The 27058-nt window shown below is 43.8% G+C and overlaps 1 protein-coding gene across 1 annotated transcript; it reads left to right on the top strand.

Moving 5' to 3' along the window:
- The first annotated feature begins 1031 nt into the window (after positions 1-1031).
- On the top strand, positions 1032-4675 carry SPRY3 (sprouty RTK signaling antagonist 3). The gene has a single exon (XM_026703153.2). The coding sequence runs from the start codon at positions 1075-1077 to the stop codon at positions 1987-1989; it is 915 nt and encodes a 304-aa protein (XP_026558938.1). The 5' UTR covers positions 1032-1074; the 3' UTR covers positions 1990-4675.
- The last annotated feature ends 22383 nt before the right edge of the window (positions 4676-27058 follow it).

Genomic DNA, 27058 nt, shown 5'->3' with positions numbered 1-27058 from the left:
CTGCTTAGTGACAGCAGTTTTGGCAGTGCCAATTGCTGCTGTTAAGCAAGACCTTAGGTAAGTGTGACTTCTAACTTCCTGCTGGCTTCCCCATTGATTTTGCATTTGGAAAGCCAGCAGGGAAGGCTGAAAATTACAATGATGTGATTTCAGGATGTTGTAATGGCTAAAACTCCAAGGACAGTAGTAATTACCACTTGTTTAGTGCTGCCATAACTTTGAACTGTTGCTGAATGAGTTAAGCAGGGACCATAGATACCATTCAGGTCCTGTTCAAATACAGTTTCCAATTCAAGAGAAAAAAAAAACCATGCATTTCTAGGTCTTCCTAAAAAAATCCACCAGGGAACTGAAGAAAGTGTAAGAGTAGATATTGGCAAGGCTAAACAGAACCATTAAGTCAACAGTGAGCAACTGTCCCCCACTCTGAAGGCTGGAAAGAGAACAGCCAAATTTCCAGTGACTCAAGAGGCAGAAGAAAAGACCTGGAATTTGAATCGTGGAGCTAACTTATTCTTTACTTCCTCTTTTACCATTTCGGATGTTGAGGGAGGTACTTGCTCTTCTGGTGGCCTCAACCATTGTTGATTGATGTTGTTGTAATATGTCTTTGATGTTATCTCTCTATTTTCTTCTGGGTTTGCCTTGTGTTCTTTGACCCATTCCTCTGTGGAATCTGGGGCTAACATCCATCCTTTTTCCTTACTGGTTTGATTTCCAGGATCTTACAGTTGGGCAGATATTCTCTTTATATATGATATATTCCTTGTCTGCAATAAAGAACCTTCTCTAGCTGGATTGTATCTGTGAAATGTCTGTTGAAAGCCTGTTCCAGGATATAGAATTGTGTGTCCGGAATGTCCAGATGTACAGCTGCAGTTTGAGTGAAGGCTGATGGGTGTTTTCAGAGGCTATAAGATTTTGAGTAGCACTGGAGGGAATTTTTCTTCCCTTGTTGATATTGTTCATTCTTGGGATTAACACTGTTGTTATTCATATCTTCTGCTTCTTCTTCTTTCCCCTGTAGGACCTTCTGATGTTCCCTGTTGATCTCAGCCTTTCCGTTCTCCCAGAATGCCTCTGGCATCCAGCACCACCGAGCACAGCCCTGAAGAAGCCATGGACTCCATGCTGGAAGAGTTCCAGCAGGTCCTTTCCATCAGCCAGATCCGTGCCACCCGTGCCACCAATGACTATGTGGAGAGACCTGCCTGCAAACAGGCCGCTTCTATGGTTGCTGTGTCCCAGGCGCTGCCAGTCCATAAAGCGGAGATGACACAGGAGCGCCTGGTATCCTCGGTCTTCCAGGAATTTCACTCCAGCCAACCACACCAGACGCTACCGCCCCAACAGCCCCTGAGCCATTCCAGCACAGCCAGCTCCATCTCCCACAGCACTGCCACTTCAGAGCAGCACCTCCTCAGGGCCATCACACCGTCACACTCCGGACACTCGCTCATCCGGACGCAGCCTCGGGCGAGTGACCCAAAAGCCGAAGAGCTGCTGAAGGGGACCCCAGAGAAGTCTCCTGCCCTTCACCCAGGCCATCTCTTCATCTGTGAAGAATGTGGCCATTGCAAATGTGCCCAGTGCGCGACGGCCCGCACCTTGCCCTCCTGTTGGCTCTGCAACCAGCGTTGCCTCTGCTCGCCGGAGAACCTCATTGACTATGGGACTTGCCTCTGCTGCGTCAAGGGCATCTTTTATCACTGCTCCTCAGACGATGAGGACACCTGTGCCGATGACCCCTGCTCCTGTGGTCCTGGCTCTTGCTGTGCCCGTTGGGTGGCCATGGGCTTACTCTCCTTGCTCATGCCCTGCCTATGCTGCTATCTACCTACCTTTGGTTGCCTCAAACTCTGCCAGAAGGGCTATGATGCTGTAAAACGGCCAGGCTGCCGCTGCCAGAACCACACCAATACTGTTTGCAGGAAGATCTCCCCACCTAGTGGTCTCGCTCTCCCCAAAACTTTGGACAAACCAGTATGACTCCTTTTGGGAAGGGCTAGGGAAATGGCTGTTCTCTTTGACCTTCTTTTAGCTTCCCCTCTCTTGAGAGCCTCTGACCGAGAACAAAGCAGAGAACCAAATGGCTGGTTAGCTGTTGAGGTTAGCCCCTGTTTCTGGAATGAAGGAAGCCACGGGTCGCTGTGTCCAAGCTGAGCTTTTTAAGGCCTCACACATTTTGGTCCTAGCCAAGGGCAGGTGGAGGCATGCACTAGTCATCTTGGACATCAGATTGGGTGTGGAAGGGGGTGGGTGGGAGGGAAGATGCAATTTGCTATGGATTGGCTCAGGAGTGTGACCTCCAGAATGCCTTATGAGTTGACTCATCTGTTGGGGTTCCAGAAAAGAGGTTATTGCATCCAAATGTGGCATCTTGAGGACAAGGCAACCCAGTTTTCTTTCTTTCCCTTTTTGTTGGGCCACCCTTGCCATCTCCCTTGCATTCTCCACCCTTCCACCTGCTATGCACAGTTTGCAGTTGAGAAGAGGCTGGTCAATTGAAGCATTAAAAATGCTGTACGGACAGGTGTTTCTGCAAAACTGTAGCAAGGTGCAGTTTCCAGGGTGGAGAAAGATGGATGTTTTCAGTGGTTACACAGGGAAATTAAGTAGTTTTGGAAGGATGGCAGAAGGACAGCGTAGAGTGTCTTGCACAATTGCAGTCCTTTGATTTGCAGTTTGATTTAACTTGAGGGATTCTGAACAACTGAGTTATTCTTCTTTCAAGCCTTTTTTGAGACTGCAACTAACCAAGTCCTTCTAAGGCCCGACTTACAGATGCTACTTCTGAATCTGAGGTGTTTTTCCCCCCTCTCCTGAGGTTCTCTTTTGGGGTGTTACAGAATCAAGCCCTGCTCTACAAATAAAAGTAATAACATTTTTACACTTGGCATCCATGACCCGTTTATTTTTCTCTCTTTGAAGCACAAATGGAAATGGACAAGAGTAGGAAAGCTCGTGCCCATTTGCCTGGCCACAAAGAGTTTCATTTTCAATGAAAATGTAGCTTCTCATTTAAGGAGGGCAGGAACAGTCTTTCAGCAGCACCATCTGTTTGGTGTCTTCTGGAATCTGCTCCTTGTCTTACCTGAGCATCTCGATCCCAATTCCCCCAAAGCTTAAATTTAATAGTAAGAGTCTTTCTTACTACAAACTTGGGGCTGATGTGTCTCCAGACTTGTTGATTTTAGAGCACAAAAGTTCTAGCATTGGGCTTTCTTCTTGATTTAACCAACAGTTTGTGGAGGGGCCCACCAATTGATGGATTTGCACACTACAGCGAACCAGTAAACCCTACAAAGTCCCATTATGGCTCAGCTGTGTTTACTTGGTTTTAAATTGCACACATGTACCACTGCAGGGTATTTATGGCAGTCAGGAGACACGTGTATTAGCCCTTCTAACATCCACTGAACCAACCTTGACACACCGGTCCTTATCATTTCAGATAAATGGTTGTTCAGTCTTTTTTTTTTTTTAAGCTTCCAATGATGGAGCACTCACAACTTTGGAAGGCAACTGTCCCATTGGTTGATTGTCTCATCCTTAGGAAATTTCTCCTTAGTTCTAGATTGCTTCTCTCCTTGATTAGTTTCCATCCATTGTTTCTCATCTTGTCTTTTGGCGCTTTGGAAAATAGTTTGACCTCCTTGCCTTTATATGAATCCCTTAAACATTGGAACCCTGCTATCATATCATCCCTAGTTCTTCTTTTCATTAGACTAGACATACCCGTAGGCTTGCCTTCAGTTTTTTTGCATCGTGCCAATTTTGGAACATTTAGTTCATTAGAAAACTACTTTCTAATGATACAGTCCCTTGTATGCATCAAGACGGGGGAGGGGCAGCTTCCCAAATCTAGCAGAGTTACAGTGAGCGGTTACTGATTTGAGGTTATTGTGAAAATGGCCTCCTTTTGGGAAAACCAAAACAGTTAAAAACATCCGTCTGAAAAAAGGGTAAATCAGGAGTTTTGTTAAGATAAGCAAGGAAATTCAATTCTGTTCTCTTTGGACGTGTAGAGACTTACTTCATGGCTACCTAGATACCACTGGCTAAATATGGTTAAATCATGGGTATTGTTTGAGTCCATATTCACCTGTCACAGTTTGTCTGGCAAAAATAATAACGGCTTGAGTATCTGTTGCCTAGTTTCTTTGTTCTTTCGTAAACATTTGAAGCTGTCATCCTTTGGTCTGTCCAGTTTAAAGGCCCCTATCCCAAGCATTTATGGCTTCTGCTATAAGTGATATATTTTTCTTTCTTTCTTTTTTTGGGGTGGGAAGCTCCTTGCTAGGATCTTGAACTGAAGGCATTCTGACTAGTGTGTTCCCTAAAGTTGTGTTATTTTGCAAAACCTTGTATCCAATATAATAATGTTGATTGTATACCTCCTTCTTTGTTGTATATATTTTTGTTAACCATACTCATATCTTCTGTAACAAAGCAAGCTATTTATTTCAGAAATTTATTTAAAGGGTTAAAATGCATCCTAATGTATTTATTATAACTTTCTTAATTATCTTCTCTTCCTCCTCCTCCTTTTTCTTGCAAACCAAAGTAAAGAACTTCTGAAACACTGGTGAAAACATGAGAAGAAAAACAATTCTATGGGTGGTCTTCTAAGCCACGTCAAAGCAACTATAAAATAAAAATATCTATATATTCATTTTGAATCGCTTTTGTTCTTGTTTTGATGTGAAGTGTTGCAAAAAGTGTGAGCGCCACTGGAAGGATGGATGTAGGCCAGCTTTGATGGGCTCTGTATCTTCCTCCTCCTCCTCCTCCTCCTCCTCCTCCTCCTCCTCCTCCTCCTCCTCCTCCTCCTCCTCCTTCCTTTTTCCTTCTTTCTTCATCTCCCCCACCTCCTGAGAATTCCTGATTTGGAAGACTGTATCCAATTGAAAAGGTGCTATTGCATATCCACACTTCTGATTCTCACACACTGTGGAACTTCACAACAAAAGTTGTGAAGATTAAAGTTACTAAATTGTGAATCAGGAAGAGCTCGGCGATGGAACGATCTAGGACAGAAACCTGACCCTGGATCATGCTTTGTCCTTCATGAAAATGCCAGCCCTGTGCTTCAGGCTCCAAACTTTTTGAGATGGGGTGGGGGGAATAAATGAAGAAGTGAGACATGGAAATCTCACCAGTATTATGACTGAAAAAAGATAACACCTTACTTGCAGTTCAGAGGCCTGTAGCACACCTTGCTTGAAATAACTACCTTCTGCACATCATATGCCAAGGTGATGCTTCCAATTCACAGCAAAGGCGGGAGGAGAGTACAATGAAATAATAAAAAAATAGACCAACAGGGAACTGAAAAACCACCGAAAAGCAGTTTCAAGGCACCCGTTCACTTTCCAAATCAGCTCTATGGCCTTAACGTAGCAACATGTCATGCTTATTTCTTCTGTCTTCATTTGATCCTCCAGGCCAGTGGTCGCCAACTGGTGGGCTGGGGACCACTGGTGGTCTGCGAGAAAATTTTGGTGGTCCACAAAGAAATGTCACCCCCAAAGCAATTAATCCAGGCTGTGTGGGAACACAAGGCTTGCATCACTTTGCACTGCATACAATATGAGGTAGTGAGAGGAGGGGGGAAAAGGCGGAGGGGGGGAACTTGCCCCACTTGCCCCATGCACCTCACCTGGCCACCGGGCTGCTTCTTTTCGCTTCTTTCTCCTGCTTTTGGCTGCATGCAAGGAAAGCAGCAAAAGTATTTCTTTCTCTCCCCCAAACTCCATCAGAAATGAGTCTTTGGGGCCCTGCAAGGCATCCTGCTCCAAGAGGCTGCACCGGCGTGACAAGTCTAACAAAGATTCATTTCTGGCGAAGTTTGAGGGAGAGAAAGAAAGACTTCTGCTGCTTCTGCTGCTTTCCTTGCATGAAGCCAAAAGTCTCTCTCTCTCTCTTCTCTCTCTCCCCCTGAGAAGGGAGCTGGAGACAGTAACTTGTGATCCCAAATAAAGAACGATCGATCGGTAGGAAAATGAGGTGAGGAATTTTCCTGCAGACTTTTGGGGGGATTTCTCCAGGGTCTCTGGCCCACGGGATTTAAAATTATGAGTTTGGTGGTCCCTGAGGTCCAAAAGGTTGGTGCCCCCTGCTCCAGGCCACCTATTAACTCCGCTGTTTCCCACCTTAAAGTTCAGAGGAAGAGCTAATCTCTGCTGCCTTCCAAGGGGGTCTCTGAGCTGATGGAAGTCAAGAGCTGAAGGGGTGGGTGGGTTGCTTTCTTTCAGCCAAGCTGAGCTGCACACACCACAAGGGCAAGTTCCTAAGCCAGGTGCCCGCTAGACATGAAATCATACAAAATTATTCTGGCTGGGAAGTCATTGCTTATGAGGCTAGTTTTTTTAGCACTCATTTCAAAGGCAAAGTGAATTTTCAGAAGTTTTTCTGGGATCTTTCAGCTCAAGAACAAGTAAAGGCCCTGTTTAAGGTATTGAGGGATTTAGGGTTGAGGCTAAAGAGATGGATCCCATCAAATAGGAAAAGTAAGTCTTGGTTGACTTGGCTTTTTAACTGGGATATCACTACTTTAATTGTTGGATATAAGGAGCCAAGGTGGCCCAGTGGTTAAGAGTGCAGCACTGTAGGCTACTTCTGCTGCCTGCCGGCTGCCTGCAATTTGGCAGTTCGAATCTCACCAGGCTCACGGTTGACTCAGCCTTCCATCCTTCCAAGGTGGGTCAAATGAGGACCAAGATTGTTTGGGGACTATAGGCTGACTCTGTAAACCACTTAGAGAGGGCTGTAAAAGCACTGTGAAGTAGTATATAAGTCTAAGTGCTATTGCTAAAAAAAAAAAAGCTTTGGTCAACTTGAGGGTCACACCAAGTTTTCTGCGGTAGGTCAAGGGCCATATTACCAAGTGGATGGAGCCAGAACTAAAAATGAGTTCAACTTTAGCAGTTGTGGGGTATTGTAACCCATCACACACAGAGGATGTCAGGTTGGAGAAAGTTTTATGAATCCTTTAAAGCTTAACAGAATAACAAGAGCAGGGAGGGGTCTTGGAAGTCTTCTATCTAGTCCAACCCAATGCTCAAACAGGAAACCTTCTGCCATTCCAGACAAATGATTGTCAATCTCTTTTTTAAAACCTCCAGGGTTGGAGCACCCACAGCTTTTGGAGGCAAGTTGTTCCACTGATTAATTGTTCCATCAAGAAACTTACACCACCTCTAGGGAGGGATTTTTTTGGGGGGGGGGAGGGGAAGCCACATTTTCCTCCTTATCTGTATCAATTTCCCCCACTACACTGTGTCTGGATGATACGGGGAAATTAAAGAAGAGAAAACGACAAAAAGAAACAGAAGAAAAGAAAAGAGAGACAGAAAAATCCACTTTTGGAATCCCGAGGATAAAAATATAGCATTTGACCTTCTGGGAAGAGGCTGGAAGGTCATCCAGCCTTCTTCCAAGCTTCTATTTTGCTGAGCCCTGAAAGAACGGGGCCAAAAAGGAAGAATTAAGAGGCAGAGAAAAAAATGGTATGTATCACTTGATCTTTTGGCCTCTAGAAGGTCAAAGAGCAGAGCACATAAGCTTGGGTGAGCCACTAACTGTGTGATGTCAATTGTGGTGAACACTGTGTGAGGAGGAGAAACCACTTTTTTCTTTCTGGAGTGGCCTTCCTTGTGGGCCTGAAAATATTGCTGTTTCTTGAACAGCCTTCCCAAGATGGATTGTGTCTGCAACCATGGAAAACTGCTGCAGGAGAAGGAACCTGGAGATGGAATAAAAAGGAGGATCAGCCTGGAATCCCTACATAGCCGTAAGAGAACTAAACCTAACCCTTCTTGAATGCCACTGACCCTGATTTGCCTCTAAGCAAGTGCTGACCTTTAGTTGAGAAGATACCTGTGCATTGGCTTTTAGTTGAGAAGATATCCGCGCATTGGCTCTTAGCGATAAATCAGTTTCATTGGCCCTGCAGATGTGGACCTGGTCTTGTTCTACAGTCCTAATACATCTCTGCAGGACACACCAAATTGGAGGAAGTGACTTTACAATATATAAGCTAGGAAAATATATAGTATATCAATAGTTAACCCAAGTTATGTGCCTGCTGGTATTTGAAACATATGTGGGTCCTGACTGAATGGCACATAATGACAGGGGTGTTCTGTAGATTGGATGGAGTCTGGAGAACATTTGCCTTGAAGATCTATCTACCTTTCCTCTTTGGGAATTCTCCCTATTGCTTCTCTTTATCTCCTCATTCTTCCTGGTGCATCCTTACTATATTATTTCTTCTTCTTCTTCTTCTTCTTCTTCTTCTTCTTCTTCTTCTTCTTCTTCTTCTTCTTCTTCTTCTTCTTCTTCTTCTTCTTCTTCTTCTTCTTCTTCTTCTTCTTCTTCTTCTTCTCCTCCTCCTCCTCCTCCTCCTCCTCCTCCTCCTCCTCCTCCTCCTTCCTTAACTAGCTTTGACACTTTTCTTCCTGTTTTTGTTTTCTCTTTTAAACACTTTTATATGTTTATACTAATGTTCCTCAATGTTGGCTGCCTGGAGTTACTTACAAAGTAATAAAGCTGGGATAAAAACATCTAATAATAAAAATAAAATTGTGGCCACGTCAAAGGGAGTGAGATCTGGTAGAGGCAAACAAAGCAGGGAAGCCAAAGATAGTTTTGTCTTCAAGTGACAAGAGCAGCAAAGGTGGTGCAAAGGGAAACTGTGACATTGGCTGCTAATGACGCAGGTGCAAGGCAGTGCTAGCAGGATCACATCAAGTAGGCCAGGCTAATTATTGTCAAAATGGAGTTGTCTGAAAAGCCTCCTGAATGGGCATTGGCTTGAGCAAACGAGGGATTTGCAAAACCCAGTAAAACGATACTGCAGTCGGTGCAATAATAAATATCACTTTTCCTAGTCTAGGTCTTGTTCGCTGCAGCCAACATAGCATTGAAACACTCTGGGGGGAAGTGGGGAGGGTAGTGGGGCAAGATATCCATATCACAAAGGGAATTAACTACATGCCAGGGCTTCACATCCGAGGCAAAGTTGGTGAAGTTGCGCAGGTGAAAATGAATTCAGGCCTGAATGGGCAGCAAAACGGTAGCTGCAAACTGAACTGAACATTCCCATTTCATTCAGTGGGATTTTTGGCCTTGTAAAATAGGTACTGAGCAGAAATCTTAGAGATTAATTAATGCCACTTTATGATGCTTTGGTAAGGCCACACTTGGAATACTGCATTCAGTTTTGGTTGTCATAATGTAAAAAAAGATGTTGAGACTCTAGAAAGAGTGCAGAGAAGAGCAACCAGGATGATGAGGGGACTGGAGGCTACATATGAAGAACGGCTGCAGGAACAGGGCATGGGTAGTCTAGTGAAGAGAAGGACCAGGGGAGAAAGAAGAGCAGTCTTCCAATATTTCAGGGGCTGCCACAAAGAAGAAAGAGTCAATCTATTTTCCAAAGCACCAGAAGGTAAGACAAGGAATAATGGATGGAAACTGATCAAGGAGAGATTCAACCTGGAAATAAGGAGACATTTTCTGACAGTGAGATCAGCAATCAACCCATGGAATAGAAGTTGCCTTTGGAAGTTATAGGAGCTCCATTACTGGAAGCTTTCAAGAAGAGACTGGTCTGCCATCCATCAGAAATGGTGTAGGGTCACCTGTTTGGGCAGGGAGGGTTGGACTAGATATCCTACAAGGCCCCTTCCAACTCTGTTAATCTGTTAATGTAAAAATACACATTGTGTTTCACTCACCTGGCTTAGGGTTTAATGTGTTGCTTGAACCCAGCCCAAGGATTGCAAGTTTAGAGGTTCCTATATTAATGGAACTAATATATCATCCTCATCAATAACAACAACACTTCCAAAAGGGGATCCTCAAAGTTTTTTTTTTCCAGAAATTATCTAACATCAGAACCTTAAGGGCAACCCATTTCTGAGAGCCCAACTTTGCCTTCAGTGACTCAGTATGACCAAAGAAGCTCATCCCCTCTGTTGTGACACCAGCTATGGAAGTCTCTCCATGCCCCCTCCCCAAATTCAGATGGCGACGACCCTGTTGCTCTTTTGAAAATCATTGAAGACTTGCCTTTTCCCATAGGCGTTAGACCCAAGGGATGAGTTACTGTAAGTCCAACACTTAGAGAGGTTTTAAGAGAGGTTTTAGGGAGATGAATGTTGAGTCCTTTGCTGCTGCTTATTTGGTTCCAAGGCTGATATTTTGATCTTGGTTTTTTTTTTAAAAAAATTGGTTGTTCACTGCCCAGAGTCCTTCTGAATTGGGGAGGGGGAGGCATCCCAAAGGGATAAACAAGGAACAACATTCACTTATTCCTGAAGGGGAGAAGAGAAGGGGACCTTGAACAAATGTTCCCACACCAGTGATGCTTTCTTACAGACTAGGATGCTTTTTTTATGCGGGTTCCCCTGGTTAACTGCTAATTCCCCAGGCACTTAAAAACATCTACTCTATGTTCATATGCCTTTTTCCCTGGTCCCTTCAGTCTCCTTGCATTGCCCTGGCAACAGAGGCCATGACACCTTGGCAAGAGTGACAGGGGCCCAACAAAGCCTTCTGTCATGGTACCAATTGGATTGAAATATTCTGGGGGCCCCACCTCCTCTTTCGGAGGGCACAATGGAAGAGACAAGAGTCCTGGGGGGGCTGGGCCGAGCAGGGAGATACCGAAGGCTGACCAACTGTCCAGTGCCCTGACGTTCCTGCCTCCTGGTTGCCTTGTTTCTTTAGCTTTCCTTGGGTCAGAAGGACAAGGTTCACTGACTCCTCTTAGTTGCAGAGCCGAAGGTGGATTAAAGAGGGGTGATGGCCTTTTCTTGTTAGTTTTGCCTGGGGGAGGCCAGATCAGTCATCCACAAACCCCTCACACACTTTGTGGAGTCCACAAGTGTCATTCAGGATGAAGATAGCTGTCCATCATATCCTCAGGACAAGCCAGAGCACGAAGGGCCCAGCAGGGGCCGATAGACCTATCAGGAGATGGACCTGTTCTGAAAAGCTCCAGCTTCTTCTTTTTAAAGGAATGATAGCTATTCAAACGCTGTTTTGAAAAGATGGTTATCCATACTGGAGATGAGTACATGCCAGCAGAGATGATGGGAATGCTCACGTATAGCACCTTCCAAACTCCAACGAACGTGTAAACTAGGAATGATTTATTTATTTATGGTCCCTGACTTACGTCCATAACTGAGCCCCAAATTGCTAAGTGAGACATTTGTTAAGTGAGCTTTGCCCTGTTTTTCAACTTTTCTTGCCCCCATTGTTAAGTGAATCACTAAAGTTCTTAAGTTAGGAACATGGTGGTTAAGTGAATCTGGCTTCCTCATTTATTTTGCTTGTCTGAATTTTGCTCATAAGGATGCTGCAATGGTCATTACTGTGAAAAATGGTCCTAAGTCACTTTTTTCCATGCCGTTGTAACTTTGAATGGTCACTGTTGTAACTGGAGGACTACTACCAGGGGTGGGATTCTACCAGTTCGCACCTATTCTCTAGAACCGCTTGTCAACATTCTAAGCAGTTCGGAGAATCAGTTGTTAGAAGAAATTACTGGGCTAATCCTGTAAGGAAGGCAGGAAGGAAACATTCTGGTGTTGCTTACAGAAATTGCCTCTCCGTTAACCCTTATTACATTCTTGCCAGGACTAGACTTCCTGTCTCTGGAACATCTCTGGAGGTTTTTTCCCCTCCTTTGCTGGTACTTTGCTTGTGTGGAGTGACCATTCAAAGTTACAATGGCACTGAAAAAAGTGACTTATGACCATTTTTCACAGTTACGACTGTTGCAGCATCCCCACAGTCATGAGAGGCCAGGTGAGGAGATGCGTGCCTCTATGTGAGTGATATTGAGTTGGCCACGCCCAGCCAATAATATGACCACCAAGCCACGTCCACCCAGTCACATGACCACCAAACCACGCCCACCAACTAAGCCACGTCCACAGAACTGATTGTTAAAAAAATTGAATCCCACCCCTGACTACTACCTGTACTTACTGAATTTAGATATAGAATGTAAGTATATTACTTCATGTGTTTTCACACCAGACACAAACTGGAATCTGTCATGGCTATCAATTGCGCATTTATTTATTTAGTTCAATTATTATAAAAACAATGGGAGCCAACTTAAATTTTTCAAGGGTAATTTGAAGTTAGTCATCAACTCTTGCTCTAAGCAATGAATTTTGATCCACCGAAAATGAACCGATAACATCTTATAGTCCTTCATAACCAGGATGAGATCAACTTGGTCAACCTATGTCAATTTTTATACTTAGAAACTGCTCGGGTATAGATAAATCATTAGGCACCATACCCAATTGGTAGGGTTTGTGCTAAGTCTTTGAGCATATTTTGAAAACTGCAATCATTGGAATCATAGGTTGTACTAACCCTTATACTGTAGGTTGGAGCACTGGGTGAAACAAACCCTGTGTATTGATATGACCAAGAGAATTGGTGGGAGGGGGTGTTGGAAGGGTACAAAAATGGATAACCTTGATTAAAACACTGAGGTTACAGTTTGCTCTTCCTAAGCTTTCTATTGTCTCAGGATTAAATTCTATTGTCAATATTGCAGCAGTTCTACTCTTCCTTATTATAACCATTTGATTTGTGTATGTTCCTGCCAATGGGTTGACCTTGCAAAGGGGAAGAGCTGCAACCCCAGAGGGGAATCCAGAAGTGCAATGCAGTGGTGGGATTCAAATAATTTAACAACCGGTTCTCTGGCCTAATGATTTCTCCCAACAACCAGTTCACCAAACTGCTCAGCAAGTTAACAACCGGTTCTCCCAAAGTGGTATGAACTGGCTGAACCCCACCACTGGTGCAACGGCACACCCACCACAAACCCAATGACAACAGCACTACTTGCAACTCAGGAGACCCAGCCAATCAGCTGGGACTCTGATCAGCTGGGACTTTGGAGACAGCCAACAGATGGGGGGCAGGGCCAACCAGAAGTGGTTTTTACCGGTTCTCTGAACTACTCAAAATTTCCGCTACTGGTTCTCCAGAACCTGTCAGAACTGGCTGATTACCACCACAAAGAAGTGGAAGTCAACCTTTTCTCCAAAGCACCAGAAAGCAGGACAAGACAAGAAGCAATGGGTGGAAACCAATCAAGGAGAGAAGCAACCTAGGACTAAGGAGAAATTTCCTGTCGGTTAGAACAATTAACCAGTGGAACAACTTAGACCTCCAAAGTCCCTTCTAATTCTGTTATTCTGTTAGCAGGGAGTAATCTCTATCCATCTCTGGGCTGAACTGCCTCCCTCTTCCCTGCCTCCTCTCCCAAGATAGCTGTTTCTGGAATCCTGTTGCACAGCAGAGGAAGGAGCCACTGCGACTGCAGCCTTACAACTCGTTTTGTTTCCACATTTCAACTCCTTCCGTGACGGAGCTAAAACAGCTTTCTGGCAAAGAAGTCCTTCCAATCCAACCTTTCCTTCTCAATTGCACATTTCCCGCTCCGATTCCCTAAGAATAACTCCAGAACTCTTCAAGGCTGAGTTTTGGAACTGGGGTGAATATTATTATTATTACTTTTTCCTTAATTAAGAAAATTAATATGGCCACCTAACTCAACTCATGGTGATTCCTGGCAGCTTATAAAAATAAAATCTCAACATAAAAGCCAATAAAACTCTACCACCTCATGATAACAACCTTTGATGGACTCCATATCTCCCTGAGGTCCCCAGGCCCCTTTGGTGAAACCAAATCTTCCAAGCCTCTTGAAAGAGTGTCAAGGTTGGGGCCAGTCTTATTTCTCTAGAATGAAGGAGCCACCACAGAAAAGGCCCTTCTTGTTGATCGCACAAGATAGACCTCCTCAAGCGAGGATACCTATAACATACCTGCCTTCTGCTCTGATGGGTCATATAGATATAAGTGGGAAAAGATAATCCTTCAAATAATAAGTGAGCTTGTTTCTTCGCATGGATAATGGCCAGAACATAGAAAATCTCTCGCTGCCCAGAAAAAAGCGAATAGAATTGGAAGACAATTTTTGCACAGAAGAAAAATCAACTCACCAAAGGATTGCATGCTGATTCTCCAACATCTGTTGGGAACAGATGGGCTGTTCCTCTCTCTCTCTTTCAGTATGATAACTAGTCAAATAAAGGATTCCCCTTTTTGAATTGGGTGCTCTCCAGAAATTCTGGAACCGCCAAAGGAATCGTGCTGGCTGGGAATTCTAGGATTTGTAGTCCAGATTTGTAAATTGATGGATATGACTATGCCAAAACACCCTTTTAGATGGCAAAGGTGATATACCCATAAACAAATGTTAATACCCTTTTATCTTGGGAAGACATTTTCCTAGGGACAGTGATTAGAGGCACTAGGACAAGTTGGCAGACTTGACAACCAGATGCTGACGTTTAGATCTTCGGTCCTGGACCTTTAACATCCTTAGCCAGGATAAGAAAAGGAAACTTGATATCTGTGTGCCTTAATGCAAATGGTAAGGAAGATAACCTTGATGGGGATCAATGAGACCAGTTACTACAACGACAGGAAAACGTATCTTAAGTCTAAAACAACCAATTTATACAGAAGAAACCCAGGCAGATAGCACCCTAATTCCTATAAATATAAGAAGGGTAAGATCCTACATAATGAGGCTTGAAAAATTCTATTATTAAAGCCCACTTTAATAGAAGTCTTCCTAAGGAGTTCAGATTCCTAGTCTCACCTACCTGGGGGGCTGACAATAACCACGTAGGTCTCACTTGTGCCGTAAGTCTCCCCTCCCTTCTGTTTAGAAATTAAAGAGTGGTTGGAGATATCTGCTTCATGCTTTGTTTGGAAGTATGCTCAGCTGCTCAAAGTGGAAATTCTCCAGGGGTAGAGAATAAAATGTGGAAGGAAGCTACATTAGCTGTTTGTCTTAGGGTGAATGGACATTTGGAGATGCTGCTACCCATGAATGCTATTTGAGCATAAACACTAGCAATCTAGGTTCACTATGCAAGAACTTTGCTTCACCCTTTAACTTGGGATCACATTTATTGAACAGAGTTAGTTTTGGAACCCTGGAAGATGCCTTGTTTAGCTCAGGCTATTTATCTGTCGGTCTCAATAAGTTTAATGGTGTAATCTTAGGTGGACAGGGTCTCCAACGACCCACTCATTGATACCAGAGAGGCTGGGGACTGCTCTGGAAAGTATGTCTGGAAAAATTGGGCACCCTCCCTGGAGGATGTCTCTTGCAAAGCTTCAACCTGGGGTCCAGACAAGCAGCCTGGATCCTGCCATCCTCCGGCCCCTCCTTTCCTCCCTCCCATTCAGTGCATCTTCCTTTATAGCTGTCTGCTTGTGTTATTGGTCAGGGATTGTCTGCCTTCCAGGAACTGTGGGGTGGTTAATGGATCTCTCTGGCGGAGGTTAGACTAAGCAAATAGCCTGTCCATCTCTGAGCTAGCTTGATTGGAATGGATTGCCTGAGTGAGGGGAGGGAGAGGGAAACAGAGAAGAGACAGGGAGGACAGCTGCTTTTGTGGCCAGTCAGAAGCCTTGCCCAAAGGGAGTCTGCATCCATAGCATATTGACCAGCTGTCAGGCCATAGAGAATCATCCTTCCTTCCTTCCTTCCTTCCTTCCTTCCTTCCTTCCTTCCTTCCTTCCTTCCTTCCTTCCATCCTTCCTGGGCTGAATTGCAGGGAGTTTCCTTCATCTGCTCAGGTTTTCGTGGCATTGTCTTCTGAGCAGTGAGTGACAACCATCTCAAGTGACAATAAGAGAGAAATTTAGTGGTAGACTATTCAAAAAGAGTAATATTGCTGCATTCCTAATCTAGCCTCTTCTCCTTAGATACAATGGAAAAAGAATGCTATGGTCCCATTTAGACAGCAGAGAAAGTGATCCAACAGGTTGAGTCTCATGTATGGGTTCTTTTTTGGGGGGGCTATTTTTTAAATTTTTAGACAACAAACATGAACAAACATAAACACAAAACAACAACATCATGCATGGGTTCTGAAAGGCTATTTAGTCTCTCCTTCTTGCTAATCTCCTCCCGAGGTAATGGGAGTCCCCAACACACTGCTGGAGATACTAATATTAGCTGCTTTGTAGGACACGCAGTAGGATCTTTAACTTCTTTGGCTGGACCAAATGCTTCTCTGAATAGTTGAGTCTACGTTCCTAATTTGACACCTTTATTTGCACAAGTCCAGTCATTCCTAGGCAGGGTCCATGAGTGGCTATGATGGGATTTCATAGCTGCAGATCTCAAAAACATAACATAATTGGGAAAATTGATCTAGAATTACAGTTGTTGTTGTTGGTGGTGGTGGTTCTCATACTAAGAATGATTCCATGGTGGCCATTAATGACATTCGCACAATATTCTTAATTGGGTCAGTTCCATTTCCAAAGCCTTGATCTTAATTTGAATATGGTTTTTACTTGTTTGGGTGGCGGTAAGGGGAAGCGTGTTGGGAGAACACAGCCTAATTGGTTTAACACGAGGTGAAGGCAGAAAATGGGTGAATTCAGGCATGAGATGAAGCGTGTTTTGGGAAGTCAGCCAACAATCTCGAAGGAAAGAAAGATCCTTAGAAAACACCCAGGCTCTTTGTGATGATTGGAGGGGGCTACAGAGCAGACTGCCCCCCTCCCATCTTCTCCTAGGGATTTGAAAAGCTTTCCCTGGACCCCAAGAGTCAACATCCAGCTGGAGCATTCCCAAGAGGTCCTGACAGTTAGGGGAGCTAGGTGCCGGGGCCCAGAGCTTGGATCATTGCCAAGGAACTAAAATGGTCTGACCTCATCAGTGTGGGGAAAGCACAACAGGAAGTCTCAGTATGCATTCCTAGCATATTCAAGTCAGCAGCGCAGAGTCCCAAAGCAAAGCTTATTCGCTAGGGACCGCCATCTGTTTCTCTGCATTTAACCCTCCTCTTTTCAGATTGCAATAGGAATGAAATGAAAAGCAGGCTGCTGTTTGTGGCAGGGATGATCCGAGAGCCTAGAAGTCGCTGGGGGTTCTGCTCATTTGTTTCCCCTTCTTTGCTTGGGTTGGATGCTAGGTATGATGGCAACTTCTAATTGAATGCTTGCACTTTCAACTCTTGCATTCATCCTTTTGTTCATTCACAAGGCTTCTGCCTTCATTCATGAAAAGGCCATTCATGCAAACGCCATGATGGGTATTGCAGCTTCTGGCACAGTTCATCTTTCTCAGGCTGCAAGCACTGAATCAAGGTTGGCACTGGACTCCAGCATTGTCATGCCCTTGCCAAGGCCACTGTACCATTGAAAGCCTTGGGGCTGATATTCTAGAACTCTAAGGTTGCTGCCCAATTTTCCTGAGGCTGCTGCCTGATCTGCTACACTGATTCGAGTGAAGAGAAGAAGCAATGTCCTATCCAAGTTTCCCTCTCTCTGAGAGTGATGCAGCTTGGAATATGAGCAGCTGCCCTCACAAACCACTTTCCATAAAGAGATGTACTGAAAAGCGGGCAGCAGGATCATATGTACTGTTCCTCCTAGTGTAAAGAAGTTGGTAAAAATGTCTCCCAGAGTAGATTTATAGCTGTTCTTGCTATTACTGTCGTTGATAGTTTGCTTTTGATGCCTCCTTCAGAAATTATTGTCCACACCAGCTTTCTTCAACCTGGCATTTTCCAACTATGTTGGACAAAAACTCCTAAGAGTCCAGGAGTTTTAATCCAACATTGATGGGTAGCATCAACTTGTCCTAGACCATTATTTCTCAACTTCGGCAACTTTAAGATAGCTGGACTTCAATTCCCATGCTGGCTGAGGAATTCTGGAAGTTGAAGTCCACACATCTTGGGTGACAAGGTTGAGAAACACTGTCATAGACTACCACCATCAGACAACATGAAGCATTCTCCATTTGATGGGGGAATTGTTCCTGTAACTGTTCATGATTACAGAAGGAGTTGATCAACAAGGATCAGGATATGATTCCACCTCCAGAACTTTTAAGTTAATGTGTGTTGTACAAAGACAAAGACAACAAGAACATGGCAAATCTATACAACTTATTTTCTAGTCATACACAAATGGCTGTGAGGTTCTTTTGAAGAAGATTGGAGAAGAAAGTTACTGGGCCAGGAGTAAGAAAGTGGGATACAATAGAAAAATGAGTTGTCAACCACGATTAGATTGGTCGATTAGAGTGTCCATGTCCACTTTATAGAGGGCAGCTCTCATTCAAAGGGGGTCATTTTCAACTTCTTTGAGGAAATATTTATTTACAGTGGCCACCACGGCAAGTCAGATTTAAAGAATTCATTAGAAGGACTTGATGTTCATCAACAGCTACGGCAATAAAGTTTGTGGTTGCATAAATCACCTTGTTGTCTTCCCCCAAGCAGTGAGACACATCCATCTCCAACTTGAGTCACTCGCTCCAAATTTCCATCTCCACACCAGCATGTGCGCATCAGATGAAAATCTGTGTTCTGTTTGGAGTGACACATTTTCCTTTCCCAATTTGGCACGTAAGTGCTTGCTCCAGATGCAACCCCTACGTGTTGCTCAACTTGACTCTTGTCTTCAAGAGGACCTCACTTGGAAGTCACGGATGTTCCTCAAGTGTAGCAAGTCCGTTGTATCATCTGATGAAATCAACATTCTTTTCCCAATAAAGGTTCTCCAGGCACCGGCTTCTAAGGCAGCTGCCAATAGAATGAGTAACCCTTCAACTCCCACCCCAACCCAGCTGTACCCTCCTTTTCAAGAGCTGATGCGTATTCTTCCCGATTCCCAGCACAAGGCCTGGAACAGGGAAGAGAGCAGAGTCTTTATTTAGCTGGAGCTTCCTGTTTCCAATTCCTTTATAAAAAAATTTTTCCGTCCTGCAGAGACGGGAATGTTTTTTGTTTTTTTTACTTTGTTTCAATAATTGTTGTTCTTGTTCTGGGAAAATCCAGGCAGGATCTGTATTGTCCGAGCTTTGATGAGCTTTTCTTGGGGCCATTTCCTGTTCGCTTGAACGCAGGTTAAAAATATGCTTCTGCTGACATCATCACAGCGGATCTTCTCCTACTAGACCTGAGCCAGGCAAGTCTCTTGCTATGCTGGTTTTTTTTTTTTTTTCTGTTTTGGGAGGGTTGACACAAGAAAGTTCTTCCCTCGGCTTGCTGAGGACAAGTGAACCCCAGCAGCTGCGAACAAACGGAGGCAAGCAGGAAGAGAGAGAGAGAGAGAGAGAAAGAGAGAAGAAGGCATCTGATTTCCTTAGACTGTTTCCTTTACGTTGCTTTACATCACTTCCAGCACCTTCTACCTTTCGTAAACCGACATCTGTGACCCATTGTCCTGTTTCAGACTACAAACGAAAAAGCACACACATACAAAAGGAAGTGCATCTTACCTCTCTGTTGGACAAACAAAGCAGTTGGTGTGAAGTACATTGAAACAAAATAAAGCAAAATTAAATTTAAAAAAAACACCAAAACCAAATTGCTAATTCTGTAACACAGTCATGTTGCCAAAGGCAAGGCATCAAAGCATCAGCCAAATCTGCATTGTTGAATAGCTGGCTTTGGTTATTAAAGGTTGCCTGGCCAGCAAATCAAGATCCGGGTGGATCTCTGTTGATCGATAATTCTGTCACCACTGAAAAGGTTCTGCCTATTTAAGGGAGAACATTCCCTGGGGTTTATCCCAGAGGAGATAAAGGCAATCCACCAGCTGCATCAGCAAATAAAAATCCAAAGGGAAGTATATCACAAATGCCCACTTCTAAAAAGACAAGATAATGAATCTGTGAAAGCTAAGAATGACTGCACGTGTGCATGGGTAGCAGAAGTGGTATTCAGCCAGTTCTGACCGGTTCTGGAGAACCGGTAGCGGAAATTTTGAGTAGTTCAGAGAACTGGCAAATCTCACCTCTGACTGGCCTCGCCTCCATCTCTTCTCTGCTTCCCATTAAGTCCCAGCTGATCGGCTGGGTCTTCTTTGGTTGCCCTGCACAGGAGAACAGAGCTGGAAAGCAGGTTAGTGGGGTGGGGAGGGAATGGGGATTTTGCAGTAACCTTCCCCTGCCATGCCCACCAGGCCACACCCACCAAGCCACACCATGTCCACAGAACCAGTAGTAAAATATTTTGAATCCCACCACTGATGGGTAGGTGGGTGCAATCAAACCTTAGCATCTGTAGAAAGTGAAATACGGAAGGGTGCTATGTATAGTATGAAACCTTAAACTACGATTCAAGTATGCAACAGTTTAATAAACATGAGCACCAGAGTGAAGAATATCCCATTTAGGTACTTTCTGGAATCAATTCAAGGTGCTTGTTATTACTTTTAGTATCATCAACACAGCACAGGACCAGGATTGTGGGCCTGGTGGCATTTGTCCATTCTACTAGATTTGATAGATTGGGTGTGTTGCCCATTGCAGTCATAAGCTGTGAGGATTGTAAAGTCCTCAAGTAACTGACCTGGTTTTGCAACCTTTTTTTTTAAAAAAGGTTGATTGTAAAGAGGTTGTTAAGTGAACCTATCGTTCACTATGGATCAGTGGTGGGATTCCTTTTTTTTTTTACTACTGGTTCTGTGGGCGTGGCTTGGTGGGCGTGGCAGGGGAAGGATATACTGCAAAATTCCCATTCCCTCCTCACCCCACTAACCTGCTTTCCAGCTCCGTTCTCCTGTGCAGGGCAACCAAAGAAGACCCAGCCGATCAGCTGGGACTCGAGAGGCAGAGACGAGATGGGCTTGGCGGGGCCAGTCAGAGGTGGCATTTACTGGTTCTCCAAACTACTCAAAATTTCCACTACGGGTTCTCGTGAACTGGTCAGAACCTGCTGAAAATCACCTCTGCTATGGATGTTTCTTTTTTGCCAGGAACCAGAATTAAACGAGGCTTGGGACAAAACCATCACAAACCACAGTCACATGGTTGTGGGATGATACACATGTCCACAAACATGGACCAGTTGCTAAGCACCCAAAATGCGATCTCATGACCACAGGTGGGGGTAGATATCTCAGAACTGAGTAATAAGTACCTTTGGGGATGTCTGTCATAAATTCGAATGCTTGCTTAGTGACCTGTCACAAGTCAAGGATTACCTGCGCAGAGATTTTCAGAACAACTTCATAAATACACTGTTAGGATTTTTTTTCTCCATTCGCTCGGAGAGATTTGAAAACTTTTCTAACTTGACTGTTAAGTTTCACACGATATCGTTCAAGATACGCAGGCTGGAAAGCCCAACAATGCGAAGACAACGTGCTCCCTCTTGTGATGGGAAATTGAAGTAGAGGCTTATGAAAACTTTTCATGCAGGGCAAATGAAGGCAATTCTCCTATAGTTCTACAAAGAGTGAATGCTACAAAAAAAATTTCCACTCTGGAAGAAATTTAAGGAGAGGTGTAAATTACCCCTTTCACCTCTCAATTGTTTTACAGATCTAAACAAACCCACCTTGCTTGCATTGTTGAAAACATACAGATACAGATTTGACTTACAACAGTTCATTTAGTGACCGTTCAAAGTTACAACAGCACTGAAAAAAGTGACTCATGACCATTTTTCATACTTACGACCATTGCAGCGTTCCCATGATCTGGTGATCAAAATTCAGACACTAGGCCACCGACTCGTATTTATGACAGTTGCACTGTCCTAGAGTCATATGATCACATTTTGTGACCTTCTGATGGAGAAGCCAGATTCACTTAACAACAGTGGCAAGACAGGTTGTAAAATGGTCAACTTCAGAAATGTCTCACTTAGCAACAGAAATTTTGGGCTAATTGTGGTCATAAATTGAAGACTGCCTGTACTACTCGAGTTCAGCACTGGTAGTTATCAATCGCCTCTGATGAAAAGAGGTGAAAATAATAAAATTTATGAAATGGTGGTTGTGATGGTGTGATCAAAGCTTTGCTTGTTGTAGCACACATTCAATCTATAAACTTAGATATATAATAAAAATCATTATTCACTCATCCTCAGAAGTCCAACATATTATCATATATTACAACCCTGCTCTTTTAAGTAGGGTCTCTGCCTCTTCAACTCAATGAATACAGTTCTTTAAGCCAATTTTTCTTTTAAGTGTTCCATCCTCTTGCCTCTCCCCATCCAGCACCAGAAACATAGAGATGAATTTGGGATGTCTATAACTCACAAGACTCTGGATGTGTGTCTATTGATCCATGCTGTCATGCTCTGCCTGTGAATAGTGTGCATTTACTCCAAGGCAAACCATTTCTTTGCATAGTTGAATCCTTCTGTAGAATTGTATGGATGTGACCTTGAAGAAGATATTCAACAGCCATTAAGTAAAAGCCAGATTCCCCTGAAAGGAGGAAGATGGTGAGAAAGAAACTCAAGTTTGCATTGCCTTGATTCTCTTGGGTATAAAGAGAGAGTATTGTTGCCAGGTTTTCAAGATTCTGTTATTAGACCCTGTAACAATAAAGCAGATTTCCAGTAGCTCCAATGGCTCAGCTTCAAAAATCTCTGTGCTTGAATGAAAAGGAAGAAGAGACCATTGGAGGGCAGTCAAATCCAGCAGAAAAGCAGAAAGCTACTGTGCTTTCCAACGTAACTCCAGACTCCTGATGTAGTTTGATGGATTGTTTCAGCGATCAGTTTCACATAAACAATTTGGTGACATTGCATTACTGCCCATGTCCCTCTCCCTCGGCAAATATCTGGATGATATCATGGCATACAGCCTAATTGACATTGCATAGGCATTGCTTAGTCCATCAAGGGCTGTCCCAGTGTCTCAGGGCTTCTGGATCAAGTGGAGCCATTGAAGTTAATGCATCCTCTGAATCATGAACTGGATCCGAATGCCAACTTTCCATCATTGTTTTTGAAATCTTTTTCAGGAGCAAAAAGAGGGCCATCAACATTGTATATATTTAAAGTGCCCATTTTACCCCCTTGAAATTCCCGAATTCGGTCTCCAAATAAGTCCCACTTTTGGACTAAAGCTTCTCAAAGTCCTATTCAAAGCATACAAACTCAGTGAATGTAGGCGAGAGATTGGATGAGCCTGGGGGAGGAGTCAAACAGGGACTCAGTCTTGAATCCCTATGTGAGCACAAGAAGGCAAAGTCTGACTCTCCCCAAAACTTTGGACTAGGTTTTCCAGTCCACTTAGGGCAGCGGTGACAACTTCTAGTGAAAATGTAACATTCAACAGGATCTGAGGACTGCCTTTTGGGGAGATTTGGATTTAAGGAACAGTTTTAAAAGTTTGCTTTTTAAAACTTTACAATGTCCAGCACAGGGCCCATGGCAGAGATTTTATCCATCAGGTGCAATACATCAGGAAGAAGGAAATTCATATAAATATATAATTTTATCATACACAAAAAAGCAGAGACATCACCCTGTCAACAAAAGTGCATATAGTCAAGGCTATGGTTTGCCCAGTTGCATGTATGGCTGTGAAATTTGGACCATAAGGAAGGCTGAATGTCAAAGAGTGGAGACCTTTGAGCTATGGTGCTGGAGAAGACTCCCTTGGTGAGTCCCTTGGGCTGCAAGGCCATCCAACTGGTCAGTCCTGAAGGAGATCCACCCTGACTGCTCCTTAGAAGGCCAGATCCTGAAGATGAAACTCGAAATACTTTGGCCACCTCATGAGAAGGAAGGACTCGCTGGAGAAGAGCCTAATGCTGGGGAAGATGGAGGGCAAGAGAAGAAGAAGGGGGCAGCAGAGAATGAGATGGCTGGATGGAGTAGTCGGTGTGAGCTTAAATGGATTCCGGGGGGATGGTAGAGGACAGGAAGGCCTGGAGGAACATTGTCCATGGGGTCACAATGGGTCGGACACGACTTCGCAACTAACAACTATCAACTCATAAAACATTCCTTTGCCTGTTTTAGTAGTGTCCATAAAAAAGGGGGTGGAAGCAAAAGTACATTCCAACTCTTATCTTTAAAAGATTATAACTAAACTACCAGAGCTTTTGCCTGCGAACATATTTAATAGGAGAACGTGAATGATAACTCCCAGCCCTGTGAATGTGGCTCAATTGGAGAATCTGGTTTATGAGACACCCAGGGGGGGAAAGTGGGGAAACAGGGTCACAGGGGGCTGTAAATTATATATGCCAGAGTTGACCACATACAGGACAATGCCAGTATGTCGCCTCTGAGGAATCCTTTGAAGGTTTTTGAAGGTTGGCTCAAGAATCATGATTTAATTAAAGCGATTGCTGGAATCCTGACAACAACATTGTATGCTAAAGTTTCTAAAAGAATCTGAACTACTAAGTAAACTGGCACTCAATAACAGTCTTTGGAATTCAAGGGGGGCTGGACTTACATCTCTTGTGGGCATGAAGGGGCTCAAGACTGATGATGTACTTGACCCCTCCCTCGGCCTCAGTCTGCTCATCTCCTACATTATCTGCCTCCCACCCAAATACAATGAGTAATTATTTTGATTAAGGGGGTGTTTGTGCTCTAAGGGCTGCAAAAGCAAAGAAATAAATAAGACTCTGGATCATGCGCTCTTGATGCAGGATTACTTTAAAAAAACAAACATATAAAACAAAACTGTGGCTCAAGTGAGAATTGAAAAGATTTTCAGGTGCCGTCTGCTTTTGCCCAGTCTGGCCCGAATGATGGCCTCGGTCAGATTAACAATGCAACTTCTTGGCTTTTCTTGGCTTTCAAGCAGGCCATTAAAAAGCATATGGGGGTGGGGAGAGAAATAGGAGAGACCCCAACGGGAGGGGCAGATCTTTGGAAAATGGACAGCCGTCTCTGCGCTATAGATCACACAGAGCTCCCCGCCACCCCCCCTTGAAGGGAGACAAAATGGAAACCATTTACGAGAAAACTCAGCCTGAGATGATTTACGACCCTCAGCTCTCTGGAGCCACGTCTTGGAGAAGGTCAGCACTGCAGTATGTAGAGGACGCGTCTTTCCCTCCTGGTCTCTGGTTCTCTCCATGTTCCTTTTGCTGAAAAAGAGACTTGATCGGATCAAATGGCACATCATAAATTGGAAATGGCCTTGATTCAGAGCCAGTTTGATGAGCCTACCAATCTTTCCAGCAAAAACCCATACAACATATGTCTATGGAGATTCTCAGTCACCCGGGTCATGGTTGTCCCAAAGGTGCCTTCTTCAAAAGACAACCGGACCAGTGGTGTTATTCAGTAAGTTCTGACCAGTTCTGGAGAATCGGTAGCAGAAATTTTGAGTTGTTCAGAGAACCAGCAAATCCCACCTCTGACTGGCTCCACCAACCCCATCTATTCTCTGCCTCCCGAGTCCCATCTGATCAGCTGGATCTCCTTTGGTTGCCCTGCACAGGAGAAGGGAGCTGGACAACCACTTGCCTGAAATGGTGTAGTGTTTCCTGCTTGAGTAGTGGCTTGTTTCCTCCAAGGTCTCTTCCAATTCTGTCATTCTGTTATTCCTAAGTAGGCAAACTGTTGACTGCATTTACTCCAAGATACTTTACAACCGCCATTGAGTGTGGCGCTGCTGCAACTCCTGTCTCCCAGAGACAGGAAACATTGCTGCTGTAACTGATGGGAGTCTTGGGGATTGCTCTCTGCAAAAGAGGCACCGGTGCAGAAAAGACATTGGTGTCACCAAGAAGGAAAACATGGCACCCTTCATGAATCAAATCCCAGCCCGTCAGTCTTCTTATTGAGATAAATGGCCACCCAGCTGCAGGATGGCAAGTGCATCAGATTCATTTAAGAATATGGTGCTAGATCCAGATTTTCTTTGAAGGGAATCAGAAGAAAGCCCTTAAAATCAGAAGGGTGCTTTGAACAGTGAGAGGTAGAATAGTATCAATGAGATTTGCCTTCTTCTCATAGGACAAATATGAATGAAAATGAACATTTACCAGGAATTAGCTGTATTTTATTTACAAACTAGTGTTGGGCAGAGAATTTTTTTCATGCTGCCTTTATCATTTTTATAAATAATTAAGACAATTGCCTCGATAGTCATGTCTTATAAGTGACTTCTAGCCCAATAGTATCATATCATATCCATATAGAAGAAGTAGGCTGTCACACCAGGTTAAGTATCATGCCAGATTTCTCAAAAACAAAAACCCGAAAATTGTGTCTCTCTGTGTAATCTGATCTCTGAAACATTCGCTGGATAGGCGGATGAAGTGAATAATTATGCCCCTATTTACAAGAATACGTTGCGAAAACCATAAACAGAAAACACAGACAAAATATATCCTAGTTCAGTCTAAACCACAGCCCTGATTTATTCATCAGGTTTTGGGAAGATAACCCTCCCATCACAATATCGGTTTGATGCAAATGTAAATGATGAGTAGAGTAGGCCATAGTTTTTGGTATCTTGGTGGCCCCGTGGAAGGCATATAAACCCTGTTCTCACAATGATTATTTTGGTACCAAGAAGGATGGCTGACTCTACAAGATATAAGTTTCTGGTGGAAAAATCATGGGGTCTCCTGGTTAGTCGCATGCGAACCAAGAATGAACATCTTTATGTCTTGTAAGTGCAATCCTGTGTCTTAAACTGAGTAGATGATCTCTAGAATCCTTTACTATTGCATTATCCAATAACTTTTATATCCTCCGCTTGGTACCAATGTCTATTTATTTAGAAATTTTATCTGCCACCCATCTCGCATCCAAAGTTGAAACAATGGAAACTTTGAACAATTACATTTCCAGGTGTTTGGGTCATATTTTGACTCTTTCAGCCTTTCCCCATCCCTCAAAAAATCCTAAATTCAACAGGCTGGACTTTTTTTTCCCATGAAAAAGGAAAAGAAGCTAGAAGACAAGGAAAGTAAAACTTAATAAAAACAAATCGGACCCAAGAGAAGCTGATGGCGAACGTGTTTCTTCACCTTGTTCTTCTGTCTTTTGGCTCGAGCTTCTGTTTACCTTTTTAACCACATGGATTCCAGCTCTTTGGAGGTGAGCAGAAGAGTCTTTGATTCAGCTGATGGCAGGCTCTAATGAGGATATATGGCTGGCCACCAAGATCATGTATATTTAATGATCTCTGTTAAGGAAGTTTTAGAAGTGCTTCCCCATAGACTCGGTGATGGCGTCGTTGT

The sequence above is a fragment of the Pseudonaja textilis genome, chromosome 12 (genome assembly GCF_049901715.1).
Source record: "Pseudonaja textilis isolate UNSWEBS1 chromosome 12, rPseTex1.2, whole genome shotgun sequence".
Classification (NCBI taxonomy): domain Eukaryota; kingdom Metazoa; phylum Chordata; class Lepidosauria; order Squamata; family Elapidae; genus Pseudonaja; species Pseudonaja textilis.
The sequence above is the reverse complement of the archived record's forward strand: the minus strand, read 5'-3'. Positions and strand labels throughout refer to the sequence as shown.

Excerpts from the sequence above, each read along its gene's own strand:
- SPRY3 (XM_026703153.2), top strand. The coding sequence starts at position 1,075 with ATGCCTCTGGCATCCAGCACCACCGAGCACAGCCCTGAAGAAGCCATG.